The following is a 16258-nucleotide window of genomic DNA, read 5'->3' on the forward strand; positions in this document are numbered from 1 at the left end:
CAGCACTGCTGTCCCATCCCATGCACCTTCCCAAGGAGACTTCCCCAGCCCTAACTATACTCACAGGCATTTCACCTGCAATATTCCTCCTTTCATGACTCCACCAGAAAATTATTCATCATGGGGGAACTCTGCCAGGATTTATGGCTATACAAACATTCGAGCAGATGATGCAGAATATCGACAAAATTTGGGTCCCACTGCAGTACAAATGCATAACCCCTATCCCCAGGGGAACTTCACACAGTAGGTCATCCCACTTCTTAAAGCTGTGAATAAGAGTAACACACCCGAGAGCCCACATCAGGAATAAGGGAGTCTACAGAAAGTGATCAAAAATACCCTTCCACAATGTCTCTCATTAATTCAACAAAGCTTTAGAGTTGGATAACTGACAGGATTCGCACCAAGAAACCTTTACAAAAGAAAATCAAACCAACTCATTTACATTCTTGTTTTTCACTGGTTAAGCTGAGCCAAAACAGCCAGATGCAAAACAACTCTGCTTTTTCCAGTGCTGAATGAGTCAAGTAAAGGGCTGAGGATGGCGCTCCCCTTTCCTGGGGCTAACCTATGGCACAGGACAGCCCTCTCATATCCACGCCCTCCAGATATAAAAGTTAAATCTGCATGGTGTTTTCAAGGTTTTTCAAAAGCAATTAATCTTTTCTGTCGTTTCCATTTTTCTGATTTTTAAAGAACAAGTCCTTAGCCCTTGATGAGAAGGGAGATTAAGCTTCCAAGTTCTCACAATTGAAGTGCCCAAACCCAGAGATACTCAGAAACTTCAGCTTCTCCGTAAAACCTGTTTCTTCTTTACTTGTCAGCAAAGTTCAGATAATTTTGCAGAAGCTTAACTAATCCCTCAGCTAAGTATTAAGTTTCAAAAAGTGATTTATTATACACATATATACATATCTACAGTTCTCAGAACAAAGAAAGAAAGAAAAAAAAACACACCAAAAAAAGCAAATCCCTCCAGAAAAGAAATAAAATATGCACCATGAGATTCAACCAGATGCCCTTATCCCCCCAAGGCATGATTAATATACTATCTGCCAGTACATATGGGACCAATTAAAAAGAGCTAACTCCTCACACAGGCGCTGCAGCGTCACTCTGGAGGAATCCACAATTGATTAAACAAACTCAAGTAATTCCATTCTGGAAACACGTGCTCATTCATAACCAAATCCCAGTCTTTAGGAATCTCATATGCCATGAAAAAAAACCATCCCTGCTTCCACAGAAATATGTGGCAAAACAAATCTCAAGTTCAACAGGAACAGAATTACCCTCATCTTTACTGCTCCTTTACATGTGCTACTACATGCACCTACATGAAGAATTATGACTACTTTTTAGAGTAGTAATTGAATTGCTATTTCAGTCTTATAATTCAACATTGCCAACGAAATGAAGAGCATCGAATGATGGAGCTATTAAATTGTTTAACTAAAGAAAATAGAAGAGCTCAAAACTATCCAAACGCTCCTTTCCAGCAAGACCAGCAGAATTGGAAGACTTCAGGCTTGTACAAGGATTATCATTCAACCTCTTTACGTTGTGAAAGCTACTTCCTCTTTTTCCAGTAATTATACTCTCACTTTTGGCCAAACTGCTCCCAACTTTGATCATCACAGCAATGACTTGCAAGTTTTCCACACAGAAAACAGCTGCAGAATAAACAGTCTCGCAGAGCAACAAAGAGGAACATCCTTATTCTCAGTACAGACTCAACTTTCTTCCCCCTTCCACTGATTGCTGACCACCATCCATTCTCAGCCACTTTACAACTTAAATAATTTTGTGTTGAAAAAAGCCAATCAATTTTGAATCTGCAAGTTTTGGCTCAACTTGGAAAAATGAAGTTGCAGAAAAAACAGGAATGTAAATGGGAGGGGGTTTTTATTATTATTAAATGTTTCTTGGTGCAAACCCTGTCAATTATTGCAAACAATATTTTAACATGTTTCAGGCTTAGGGGAAATGAAATAATACAGAACATCAACATCCACGGAAAAGGGCCTGGGCTGTTAAAGCCCTGAGCTTCTCTAGATGCAGATCTAATATATATTCCTGTAATACAACACGATGGAAGCATGCTGAATACCCATTACATTTATGGTCTCTGGTGTAGCTGTATAGGGCAGCTACTTAAACAGATGTGAAAGAACCAACAAAATTAAAATAAATTAAAACAAATTAACTGCCTGCCCAGTATTTCCCCACTGTTTTCTTCCTTTGCCCCATTCAATTTAACTTAGAAGCACTACTGATGTAGTTATTCCACCATGCCTCAAAGCACATGGAGCTGCAATTCTACAGGAGATGTTAACAAGGTGGCTTTTATCAAACTTGATGCATCTGAAACCAAAATTACTTACCCTGAAAGAGAAGGGAGCAAAAGAATTTGGGGGCCTCTGATAAAATATTAAAGTATTGAATCTTGTGAATACCAATTAGTCATTCCTCCAAGGAAAAAAATGTTTAAAGACAAATATTTCTTTTAATCAAAAAAGGCATGTATTTGGCTGAAAAAACCCACACAACCATGATGCAAATGTTTGAGCAGCTTTACAAATTCAGTCCTCTATAATTATACTAAGACTGCTAAAAATTCCACTTCCACAATGACCACAAATAAATAATTGTCAAAATAAATCCAATAGATTACCATGCAAAAACATGTCTTCTACAGCTTAATCTTGCGATAATGCTTTTTATAGCATGTGTCTCTGCCCAGATTTGCAGCTTCTGTTATTTGCATTCTGACCACTAAGCACAAGGGCTATCAATCTTATAATTCATTTTTTTTAATACTTGAAATTCTTCATGCTGCAGCCCTACTGATGGCTTCTCAACTGTGCTTATTTAAGCTGTCTGCATATATAATCTCCATACAGTTCTTTCAAAAAAATCTCCAAGCCAAACTAAGTGATGGCAGTGACATAATCTGGGCAAAAGAAAGAGAGAAAAAGAAAGAGCCCGATTCTGAACATTTACTGATGTGACAGTAACCAGACAGACTGCAAGTATGAGGCAGATGGATGCATGCGCACAGGGATTCAATATGAATCTCCAGTGCCACTTCTGTATGGGTCAGCACCAGTTCTGCAATGGAAGAAGAATCCACGGAAGACTTTTCAAGGCAGTCTGTCAAATTTCCTGGCCTCTTTCACAAATACTTCTAGGAAAAGTAACTGTCTAGCTAATAGTGTTTTTTGTAGCTTCTTACCTTCAGAAAGCAAGGATAATTTAGAAAGCAACTAAACACCAACCCATGAGTCAGGATCATCAAGGCCAACTACTCTTACAGAGCACCATCATCAGAAGGAAACCACACTGGAGAGCTGGTGAACCTATATAGCATACAGGGAATAATACAACAGCTATGCAACAATTCTGCCTCATCACCACTCACTTCCATCAGAGTTTTCATTACAGCTGCTGAGATCCTCAAGACTGCCCACTACAAAGCTTCTCTGCCTACACACTAGTCAAGAACATCCAGCACAAAACGTTACACGTGGGAACAAAATAAGGCTTTGCTGCTAGGTCTCCACTTGGGAAGTCAGAGGGAGATCAGAGCCAAATGCTCAAAATTAACATTTTTCTTCCTGAGGGTTGATTCTGAGCTAGATGACAGAGGGGTGTTTTCTTGCTTTCCAAGTGTTACCATTTCTTAAAAGTCTGTAAAAATATTTGTACTATTGGTAAGTTACTTGGGAGACCACCGCAACTAAAATATTTTTGTTTTTTAAAAAAAAAAAAAAAAAAAAGTATGTCATTTCAGTCCAGAAGCAAAGCTTGAAACAGATAACCTCAAAAGTGGAAAGTCTGGGCAAGCTTGTAACTGAAGTCACAGATTTTGAGAGGGATCTTTAACTCCACATTAATTAATCACTATAAGTTCACCTCTGAATCCAAATACCCTATTTTCAGTCTTAGATGGCTTTAGGAGCAGAAGGCATCCTTGTTTGATTTTTAGTCAATTTTTGATCCCAGGTTCTCTGCCTGGAACAGATTTTCAGATGACATTAGAAAAGCCTCTGAAATAACATCAGTCAAGTTTTTCATGCACAGGTATTTGCACAAGCCAATTCTACAGTTTTACAAGACAATCAGCTATATAAACATGCCAGCTCCACTCTGAGCAGCTGATGAGCACAGGAGACCTTTGATCATTCAACAAAGCCTATTCCCTCCTGGGTACAATCCAGCAACCACCATAATTGAAGTGTTCCAAGTTTTGCTTTTTCCTGTCTTTAAGTGCTGGTTGGGTATCATGTGTATCTCAGTATCATCCACACCACAACAAGCACAACAGAGAAGATCAGAGGTTGAAGAGCTACAGCATCTCCCTGCAGAAACAGGAACACAAACTACCAACATTTACTGTTGTTCAAGCCAGGCATATCCATAAAGGATGACCATGGGTTTTGACTGTAGCACAATGAAAAAACTGTATGACAGTTACATCTGCTTAAGCACTGATTTTAAAAAATAATTAATTTGTAGAAATTAAGGTTAGAAATCATTTGAAAACCATGATATTCTATGCAGCACTTCATCACTAGTATAAAGATTAAAAGGGAACCAGCTTCAGCCAGAACATGAAACAGGACTGTGGTTATAATCTATTTTCCCTGTAGTATCTGTATAAAAGTGATTAGTTCCAACTCCTGCCCTATGACATGAGCACTTCCACTTTCATGTTTTATCACCAATATAGTCGGAAATTAACAGACTCTGGTGGGTATCACTGATATTCCCAACCCAGCAGAGTAAAGCCGTTCCTGAAGCAGCTTTGGGATTGCTTTTTCTGCTTACGCAGTAGACAAATCACAAATGCAGTTTACTGTGAAGCTGCCAATATTTAATAGTGTTTAATGGTGCAGTATGTATTTGAGTGGGAAAAGGGTACAAGCATCTATCTAGAGAACAAATTAGTTCATCAGATCCAGTACAGTTTCCCTCCTTGCCTTCCTCCCTGAATATGTGCTGCTGTATTGGAGAATGGGAGTAACATGCAGCTTGTGGGCTATTTATTCGCTGAAATACCATCTCAGACAAGACAATTTTGGGAAAGAAACAGGAGACAATTCTGAAAATAGTGTAAGCAACAAATGCACCATTGACTAAATAACATACAGGATGCAGGGGTAAATCTCAGTGGTAACTTGGCAGAGCTACCTACAGCAACCCATGCCACCTGCCCTAGGTTGCACAAAACACTCCCAGGGTGTTGCTGCCCCAATAGGAGGTTAAATTTGTAGCTAGCCCCACTGCCCCCACAGCTGCTTTGTCATCATCATCGTCACAGTGGGTGGCTATCTTCCCATTTATTTAGCTGTACATGTGCATACACAGCAGAAGGAACAAGCAACACAAGGCTCATATTTTCCCCAGCCCATTCGGTTTGGAAGAGATTATTCTCCAGTTCGGCACATGAACTACTCTGGCTTCAGCCTCTTTTCCATTTGGCAAACAATCAAACTGTATTTAGAGGAAATCAAATTCTTCTATAAAAGTTGCATCTCAATAAATTGTGTCTTACCTCTCTTCCCTATACACATTCAAATGGAGAGAGGACTGTATGGCTTCCAAAGCCATTCCCATTTGAACATTACTTTCCATCTGTACATGTTTCAACTTTCAAAACCACACTCAGTGAGAAAAAATGAACACCAAAGAAACAAGGTTGTCTTACCGTATTATATTCACTTAATAATCATAAGCAATTTCTCAGAGAAGTCCTCCAGGCACAGTTTTAATGTTAAAGCAATTCTTTCTTCATTTTAACCATCCACTGATGCAGAGCTGATAGCCCCGCTCATTAAAAAGTACAAAGCACTATTTCAAAAAATGCCATAATTTATCAGGCAGAATTCAGTCATGCTCCACACAGCAGCCTGGATGCACAACACCAACGGCCTCTGACACTTCCTGAATCCAGCTCTGAAGTCCCGCAGTTTCAGGTTCAGCTGCCCATGGTTCATGAAGTGACATGCAAAGCTTCCTGTTACAATGGTAAACACATCATCTTCTACCTGCAGTTTTTCAAGAGGCTTAGCTACATTTAAAAATGCATGAATCCCACTTGAGCAACAACCCCTTCTTCAGGTTAAGCATTTGCACCCATTTAACCACCTAAAAAACTCATTACAAGAAGGATGGTTGGAGAGAGGATAAATATTGCAACCATTTTTTGCAAACTTTATGATGTTTACACAGCACAAAAAGTCACACATTACTTTGATTAATGACTTGAGTCCCGAACAGCAACAGAGCTCTCACTTTGTGCTGCTGGACATTGGTTGTTGATCAGTTGATTAGATCCCACGCCTTGACCATGCAAATTAGAACAGGTAAAGAAAGGAATCTTTGTGGGTTGATGTTCAATCTAGTCCCCAAATTATTCTTTCGAGGGTCTGTGTTTCACTTCTCACAAGTACTCTCCAACACACAGGAGATACTGGTCTTTGGACTCATGTAAGACAGGAATGAACCACCTCTCCTATCCATTGGTAGGTATCCTTCCAAGAAAACAGGGATGAGAGGAAAGTGATAAGCCCTCACTAGGAAGGTGCATATTTGGGACTGAACAACATAGTGGCAGCCAAGTGATAATTCCATCAGGAAACTCAAGTAGTGGCTCTGCTAAACTAGGTGCTACACCCAAGCAAGACACTGCAAATCCAGAGTACCTTCCTGATCCACACTGACTCTGCAAACATCACACTGCTCTGCTTAAGGTTTTGTGTTGCTTTCTGGAAGAAAACCTTATTTTTAAACTAAAGCCCACTAGAAGAAGATTAACTGCCCTTAAAAAATACTTAACAACCTCTTTGCTTGTTATCAAGTAGCCCATACATATGCCAGATGAGCACTGTAGACGATGATAATGCATTAAATAAGCACTTCTGTTTAAAATCCATAAGACTACTTATGACTAGTTTGAGACATACAAATATCTACAGCTTATTCAGTTCAAGAATCCTCTGCTCTCAAAATGTCCATTCAGCAGCCCTGCCAGATACTGTTTCACAATACTACAGGCTCACTTATTCATAAACAAATCATTAACATTCTTGACATAAATCCATAGCGTACAACAAATCCCAGCTATGATAGTGTTTTACTACATTTGCTGTGCCCATCATGAATGGGAGTCCTGTTTTCACCAAAAAAAACACCCTCAACAAATAAAAGGCAAATTATTCTCTGCGAGAAAACCGCCAGGATGAAATGCCTATGCACAGATTACAAACTAATTATCAAGTTCATATAGTAATAAACCTGGAGTTTAGTTAGTGAAATAGGCTGACACAATTTATGCAAGAAATTTTCTTGCCAGAACTCTAATAATTAAGAAACTCTGATGGTAAAATACACCATTACAGACCTTTAAAATTGCCTCAGCTACCAGGGAAACCTTTTACACATCCCTGTTTCTCCACACACGGGCACAAGAATCATCTGAAAAGACCCTTCTAAAGCCCTTCAGCATTCACTCACTGCCAGGGGTTTATTTACAGCTCTAGATCACAGGGTTTCAGCCAAGCCCCGAAATGATCAAGGCCCATTTTACACACATACATCACAGCTCAAATTAGACTAATTAAAATGAACGGAATAGCTTAACAAATGCATCAGGACCAGGCTGCTTATTCTCTCTGAATATACTCTGCATAGATGGCAGCACTGAGCAGTAGTTTAAATCAGAGTTTCCCCAAAAAACAGTCCACAGATAAAACCTCTGCAGGTACCCCAAAAAGGCTCCAGCCTGCAGGCAGCAGCCCCCGCACCGAGGGACATGAGGGGTACAGCGGGACGGGATTCCCCACCCGGGGCTGGTCCGCAGCAGGGAGGATGCTCCCGCAGCACCTCCTGGGACAAACACGCATCACACGGCATTCAGCCACCAGCAAAGCTTCCGAAATCACAGGGTTAAACCCTCTACCCTGAATTCACTAATGCCTTACTTGCAATATTTAAAGAATTAAACGTCTCTCTGAATGGCCATATTTAAGTAATTTAAAAAAAAAAAAAAAAAAAAGCTTAGAAGATAGTTAAACTTTCTATTGATGCTCTTGGCAGATGAGAAATACGCTCACAAGAGCTGGACTTCTCCCTGAATTGATAAACATAAAGCAGACTGCCTTCTGTGCTGACTTGCCAGCTCAGCCCAGGGAATAAAAGATGTTTTCAATTCTGGAAAACATACATGTGCATTGAAATATTGAATACTTAGCAAGGCCTCAGTTCTGCAAGAAATCAGATCCTGTCTTACTGTGCAATGCACAGGCCTGTGAGCACTAGTGGCTGCTCACAGTAGGTAAAAATACATATATGGCTGAAGTTCTGCAGAAATGAGACCTTTGTTATTGTAAATACGTGCACACTTTTATAGCAATTACACTACAGCATTTATTAGGGGCATGCCCCCTACTTTTGTTATTCGGATTGGCATGGCTTTTCCATTTACAGCTTGCTTTAGTTCCAGTTTTGTGACCACTTCACTGCAGTACATTCGCATATGAATATATACAGCATGAACAGCTCAGTCTTCAGGTCTCAGCTACTGAGAGATGTTCTGTAACTCAGGAGAGCAAGTTTACAGGATCTGTTTATGGCCTTCAAAAACATTTCAAATCTATTTTTGCAGCTGCTGAAGAACCACTAGGGTTGTCTAGCCTGGCTTTTGGTACCACAGAAGTCACCATCCCTAATGGTTCTGGCTTTCACCCCTGATCTCCCAAAGTTGTAATGTATCTGTTAGTACTGAAACTGTCATGGCTGAAATAGTGCAAGGGATGAATAAATTTAGCAATCTTCTCCATTTGCCTCCAGGTTTTCTGAGCATCTCCGAATCAGCAGTTTTAGATGTTGTCTGTGACAGTAACAGATATAAGCCAATTTTAAAAAAGCAACAACAATTTAGGGCAGAAAATCACACATAATCACACGTCTATAGAAAATGAGGCACCACAGACATCCCAGGCTGAGGGTCAGGCTAAAGTGATACATGATTTGAAAGAAGGCAAACAATTCTGCCAGGAATCAGCAAGGAAATCAGACAAGTTAAGCAGTCGTTTGCAGTACAATACAACAGCAAAATTACACTGAAACCTCAGTGTCAGGAGACCCAGAAAATGGCCGCGCTGCAGAGCCGCCCAGGAAGCACCTTGTTAGGAACTACACACCACACAACTTCGCGAGAGGTGGCTGGGAGAGGGCAGGAGTGAAAACAACTAAAGTAATACTGGAAAAGTCAGAGGGAACAGGGTACTCAAATTTGGAATCATTTCATCCTCCTGAGTTACAGGTAGCTCAGGGGACTTGCTGGGCAGCTTTCTAAGAGGGAGCAACACCTGCAAAATACTGCCCGCAAAGTGCCAAAAGCCCCTGGGATGGCCCATGGAGAACTGCAACTGGCAAAGCCAGAAGACAACAGCAAAAACCCTGCATTAATTGGGAGGCTGAGCAGAAATCCTAAGGACATACATGTTTGCCATCTTTGATTTCTCATTTTCTGGAAATACCAATATTGCCGACCCCAACTTTCCTTTGCTGACTGTTGACAGCATAAAACACATCTTCTAAACTCTGCAAACAGCTGCATGTTGCCTGGCACGGCTAATAGTTGTCCACTAACCTGGTTTAGAAGTCAAAATAAACACTACACTTTTGTTTCTAAAGGCAAAAACTGATCATCAAACCCCATCTCTCACGGGCTGTGCTCTGAAACACATCTCATGGCAAACTTCAGCTTGTGCTTGCACAACTGTATGGTGCACAGCCCATACACAACGCTCCAGCAGGGCACACTGTCCTACCCACTTCTCTCCTTCAACATACTAATGCTATATTTTGCCCACTGATTTAGTCCTTTTAAAAAAAAAAAAAAAAAAGAAGAAAAAGGAAAAAAAGGAAAAAAAACCCAAGGCACAACCCTCATGCCCTGATCCAGCAGCAAAGTCGTCAGTATTTTAACAGTGATTTCACACAGGAGCAAAGCCAAGCCTGAATCCTCAGATTATCCTTTGTGAAATCCCAGCATCAGCATTAGCAAAAGAAAAGATCAAACTGGTTGGCTCAGACAGACTGTTATTTCTGTACCTATATTTATTAACACTAGGTACATAAAACTGAGAAAAACTGAGGAAGTGCTAGAAAAACACATAGTGATGTAACCACAATGGCAGACTACAAGTATGTACTGATCCTTTCCTTCAGCCAGGAAATATTTTCAAGCTGTTTCTTTTACGGCTAGTCACTGGGTAGGAAATGCTTTTTAGTCAGAAAAATATTTTCTTTTCCAGAAGACTCCATAAAATCCATGCACAGAGCACAGTGTACATTTGGATGAGAATAAATCACTTGTTTACTAAGGTAGTTCAATACACAGGTAATCCCCACACATTGTCTAAACAACTTATTTTCTCCAGTAAGTGAAGAATTGTCAACAGAAACAAAACATCTTGATTTAAAAAAAAAAAAAAAAGAAGAGGCAGAGCACTGGCAACACATCTGCAGGCTGTAAAAAGCTGAAGAGTGACATTAGAGAATACAGGAGGATGTCCTTTGTGCACCTTCCAGTTTTTTCTAAGTGAAGGTATTCCAGAATAAAATGTTACCAAGTATAATGGAATTGAGATATTCTAATATACAAAAGTGTCCTAAACCCAGAGCTGTTAATCCTTAAGAGCTGTGGGCTGTAGTTTATCATCTAGAAGTGAAGGATGGTTGTAGCAGTTGATTCCATTTCTCCCCAGTGACTAAATCATGTACTAGCTAAATCATTTATTAATGTCAGAGGGTGACATTTTTCAATTAAGATAATGAGATTCTGGAGGCTCTGGCCATCTGAACCCTATTTGTGCATTCTCTTGCCAATTAAAAAAAGCCAAACACCAAAAAACACAAAAGAAATCAGTCTCACAAACTTTTTACTTAAACTGGGTAATAAGTACTAACAATTTAGCATTAATCCTACCACATATCTGTAGCTGCATACCAAGAATAAATATTTATACTAGTAACCACATGGTGTTAGGGGTTAACACAGGGTTAGCAAGACATTTAATACAAACATGTACATTAGAAACTGAAAACATCTTGCTCCCCGTTGTAATTCTTCAGCTCCTCAGGTAAGGACCCAGCCTTTGTCCGTCCAGTATCTCAGCAGACAAACGCACAGCATCTCAGGTCTGGCTGCTCTAGGAGGAGAAGAAAAGGCAGAACAGCCAAGACAGAAAAACAAGGAAATGCTCACTCACATGGCAGGGAAGTGGGCAGCCTCCCTGCCACCCAAAGTGCCCTGCTGATCCTGTGCCAGGTCCAAAGGAGAACACATACCTCCGGCACCAAATACTGCCCAGGAATGGAGATATATTCCAGATCTTTGTAAATACAACCCCTGTAAGTGAGCATCCTGCCCATTAGACCCTTCACTTCCAGTGGAGTATCTATAATGTATGTGCTGGTAGCAACAACCATTTTTTTTTAAGCCATCTCACATCCACTGTTTAAAATAATTCTTTATATTGACCCACTGGCTTGTGGGGAAAAAAAAAAAAAGCAAAACACAAAGAACAACCACCACACAGTGAAAGTTAAGATAAACTACATAGGGTAAAACCAAAATCCCACAAAAGTTCAGTAAAATCAAGTCTGAGAAATAATACTGCATTGGACTAGCTGGTTCAGATATTACTAAGTGCTGGCCAGACTCCACACGCCTTCTCTTTGCTTTATTTTACTTACAATTAGTTTGCAAGCAATGATGATTAGCTAGAAAAACCACATTTCCTTTTAACCCCCAGGTCTACAAAGCAGAACAGCATTAAGTATTTCCTAGAGCAAACCTTGGATCCGTACGCAGGGTGCAGTAAACCACTGCATGGGATAACCAGCCCCAGCAGTAAATCACTGCGCAGCATTCACAGTACAAACTCTCGCTATGGAGCCCATTAGCTCCTGGTCAGATCAAGGCACACAAGCAACTGAAGGCACTGAGTGACACAGCAGTCTCAGGCAGGTGCCTGCCTCCAAACTCTATTCCAAAGCCTTGTTCGAAGGCTGGACCTGTACAAACCACCACATACATGAGAATTTTACAAAGCACAAGATTACAGTCCAATTCTCTACGACAGTGTGCGCTGCCAGCCCAACTCCCTGCTCTGCTGGAGATCTGGACTTTAGCATCTCTGTACCCTCTTCATGTCCATACACAGGAAAGATTAGAAGGGCCAGAGTGTGACAACAATGCCAAGTATTGTGAATCACCTGGGCAAAGCAAGTGGTGTTATTCTGGTGCAGACAGCACCACACCCTCTGTTCACCAGTCTAAGGTCACTGCACAGCGCAGAGGATCCAGTGCACAGTATCACCTTGACATTGCTGGTGCTATAATCACCTCCTTCCAAGTGAAAAAACTGATTACATTAAGGAGGTGATGATATGCTTGGAAGTCACTCCTCCACACCTCCAAAAGATGGACAAGTTGTGCTGTGTCAGTTTGTTCCCATTGCAAAATAGTCACCAAGTCCCCCAGAATCATCCCTGCTCCCTCCCCAGCCAGCCCATCCCACTGGCATTGCAAAGGGAGACCTTACCTGCTCCTTTAGCTAGAGAGTCCTAATAAAAGGACTTTAATAAAACTCTATCTTAAATAAAACTGTACTGCTGCCTGTTGACACCTACTAACTGGGATGCCACAAAGACTGTAATTTTTCTGGAAACTATTACACAGCCATAACCACTCTGTGTTGATGGCTCTGCAGCACAATTGCAATGATTAACAGTGACTAACTTTGTTATCTGACTCTTCAGACTCACAACATCACCTTACTACCAATATGGGAAGCCACCTATGGCACTGGTATGATACTGTAAGGGCTACATCATTTTAAAGAAATGTTTCAGTCTGATTTTATGCAGATTTATACCGAGTTGTAAAGGTCAGTAAAGAGACCAGATTTTAAAATCTCTCAGAAAGCTACTGAAAAATTTTTTTAAAAAAATTTTAAAATCACCAGATAGATTCTGGGGTAATGAAGAATATGACTGCACTTTCCTGTTGTCCTGTGCATGGATTCGAGAATAAGAAAATGTTGGGAACAATGCTTTTTTCCCATGATGAGGCAGACTGCTCTCTAACGACAGCTGCTGGATAAGAAACACCGTTTTGTTCCTGAGAAATGCTGAAAAAAGTAAAAAGCAGAGTGGGCATTTTAAACCCTTTTGAAGAAACAAGTATATGAAGTTTTCACAAGAAAATATGAAAATAAGAAAAGGCCTCAGAAACAGACTGGATTCACAAATAAGAAACACGGTTTTCAGCTGAAAACTGAAAATATTTGCCGAAGCTGGGCAGCGGGCTGCACGCTGTGCCAGGAGGCTGCGGGCACCGCAGGGCACTGGGGCCGACAGCCAGGGATGCTCTGAGCCTGCTGCTGGGGCAGCCGCCACGGCCCTGCACCGACCCTCCGCGAGGGACCCACACTCCCTTTTCCCCCTTGCAGAGGGGAGGAACTGTGCAACTGTGAGGCTTATTAACGCTTCCATAAATATTTTGTAAAGCTGTTTTCCCGCCACCCCAAAGCAAGCAAGCGGTGAGCTCACAGCATGACACAGACGTTCCTCTGTCGGATACGTAGCAGACCCTTATCCAAACAGCATTAGGGCCCGGTCCAGAATGACTTCAATAACACACACTTTCCAAAAGAGAGTCATACGTAAACATTCAGTTCAGCTCTCTTAGACATTAAATCTTGTCACATATATCCACTCTTTAAAAAAAAAAAGGAAGAAGAAAAATCAGATCTAAGATTTGGACTCTTAAACACACATGAAGGTTCTTCTCAATCAGAGTAAAAGAAATACAGAGTAACTCCGCTGGCATTAGTAATAGCACTTAGATTTATATCAACATTCTCAAGATCTGAATTTGGACCAAAAAAAATACCCACATATAGACAGGGGCATAGTTTATCCCAAGTGAAAAAAATGACATCTTTTTAGACATTAATGGCTTCTGAAATTCTCTAGCTTGATACAACATTAGTGATTTAAATGCCAAACCATATTTACTTTGTTTATCTTGGAAAGCTCCACATCGGAACACCCTGAGACCATAACAAAGGAACGAAAGGTCAAGCTGTTACTTCCAGAACCGGTGCAAGTAAACTTCATAACAAACAAGGTATGGGCATTTCCCTGGTCAACGCTGCCCACTGCATGTGGCTATTTTTCTAATATGTAAACTGCCTGAATAACTTCTGATGCTGAGAAATAAAAATCCTAACCTGAAATTACAATATAAATGCCCTCTGAAGATAATTTAAATCAACCAGAAGTGAGCTGTTTCAATGCAAGGTTTCTGCAGATGGGGCTCTTGGGCTGTGCATGCCCCCAGGCCACTCTGAGAGCTCTCTGGTCCCCAGCTGCCAACCCATTCCTCCTACCCCCAAGGAGGTCCACATCTCTACAAAACATTTTACATTAATCCAAAGCTTCCTTAGATTCTGTCTTTCTGACAAATGTCCCCAGAAACCTTCACCTATACAGACCTCGCTGCCCCACACAGCTGGACCCTGCTCTGACCTGCTGGAGCCCAGTCCTAGGCTCAGAAAACTGGTGGGAGCTTGTTCGACCACAGGGATGAAATCCCTAAACTGCAGCTCTGGGATGTCTCTTCCCAGGTGAAGATCTTACCATAACTCATTTCAGCTATCACTTGCAGCTTACAATCTCTTCAAATGTGACTCTCCTTAGAGTAGATGAGCTCTACCACTTCTGCAACCTGAAACTTGTCAGCATTTTAAACATGAGAAGGATATAGGAGAGTGGCTTAAGGAAAGGAACAATTAAGCAGTGACTAGAACTTCAGTGAGTATTTTTTCACTGTCCTGAAGTGCCAGGGCTTTTCATCACCCTTGACTATGAAAGGCAGTAACCTCATTTGTTTAGAGACTGGTCCCAGGCTGTGATGCACAGAAAGGCTGCCCTTCACCTCTACAGACCCTGAGGCAAGCCCAGTATTTCTGATGGGTCTATTTCCTACACCAGGCAGTCCCAGTCCCCACTGGACACCACATGGAAATAATCGGAACTCTGTCACTGTTGAGGAAAACAAAATCCCAAGTCTGCAGTGGGGTAACTCCTTGTGTGTGTCCTATTACAGAGCCAGAAGCTGTAGGATTGCGAAGGGAAGTACAGAGAGATTCACATGCAACCTTAAAGCTACAAGAAAGAGAAAGAACTAAATATTGCAACACTGATCAGCAGGCAAAGGCAACAACAGGACCTATCTCAGTTTCTGTAGCTTTTCAAACTGTGCAACTCTTCCTCCTATAGCAACTCTTTATTTTCGAGGTACAAGATTAAAAGGTTCCCCTTTGAAAATGTTACACATCCTAGCACCAAGCTTCAGGCTCTTTAATGAAAAAAAGATCCTCTAAACACCAGATCAAAACAAAACAGTCAGTCACAAATGCTTCCAAACATTCCTTACGAACCACTGAAAAGTTATATTGCCATCTCAAATGGCAAGATAAAATTTAATGTATTCAAAGGCATGGGGATAATACTGCATTCTTAAATCTGAGTGATTTAACACATATTTATCAAAGTGAACTGTCCAATCTTGTAGAGAGTAACATCTCTTCTGCAGACCTTGGCACTGATGCTCCACCAAATAGCTTCGCCCAAATTCGCAGTTCCCAGGGGCAGCCCAGGCCGACCCCTGTGCCTTGTCCTCTGCTGGAGGATCACTGGGCTCCAGGTGTCTCGGGAATCACTGCTGGGTTCACTCTTCGTTGCCTACCAGAAGAATTAACCATCCAGCACCCTAACAGCACTGCACATCCCTCCACCAGTTCATTTTAGCAGGAGACACCAAAGCTGTCTTTACTATCAGGATTTTCTCACACGGTACCAAGCTCAATAGGTCCTTTCAGCCAAGCTATTGAGAGGAGCAGCGTAAAATTTGCAAAATAACTTTCCTTCTGATTCTAATCCAAACAACAGAGCACAGCTGTGAAAACTGGAGCCTGTGTAGATCTGCACTGTACAGGCTTCTTCTTAAAAGCACTGGGACAAGATTCAAGCTTCTACATTTCTGACTGAAATTTACAGTCAGGCACAGAAAATTGCCGTGGACTAGGGAAAAGAAGAAAGAAAAAAAAAACCAAACCACAAAGCAAAAAAACCACCCCACATTAAAACTGATTTAATATCATTGAGCAAT

At 41.1% G+C, this 16258-nt stretch overlaps 1 protein-coding gene across 3 annotated transcripts in view; it reads right to left on the bottom strand.

Annotated features, from left to right (window-relative positions):
• The window catches only part of PID1 (phosphotyrosine interaction domain containing 1), an 87893-nt gene that overhangs the window by 62487 nt on the left and 9148 nt on the right, over nt 1-16258 (bottom strand). The window contains exon 1 of one of the 3 annotated variants that reach the window (XM_074834544.1): nt 11106-11219. The exons of the other annotated variants lie outside the window; for them this stretch is intronic. Coding sequence (XP_074690645.1) covers nt 11106-11123 — 18 coding nt within the window. The 5' untranslated portion in view covers nt 11124-11219. Of the gene's footprint in view, nt 1-11105; nt 11220-16258 lie in introns of those variants that run through there. 3 annotated transcript variants of the gene reach the window in all.

The sequence above is a fragment of the Strix aluco genome, chromosome 9, assembly GCF_031877795.1.
Source record: "Strix aluco isolate bStrAlu1 chromosome 9, bStrAlu1.hap1, whole genome shotgun sequence".
Classification (NCBI taxonomy): Eukaryota; Metazoa; Chordata; class Aves; order Strigiformes; family Strigidae; genus Strix; species Strix aluco.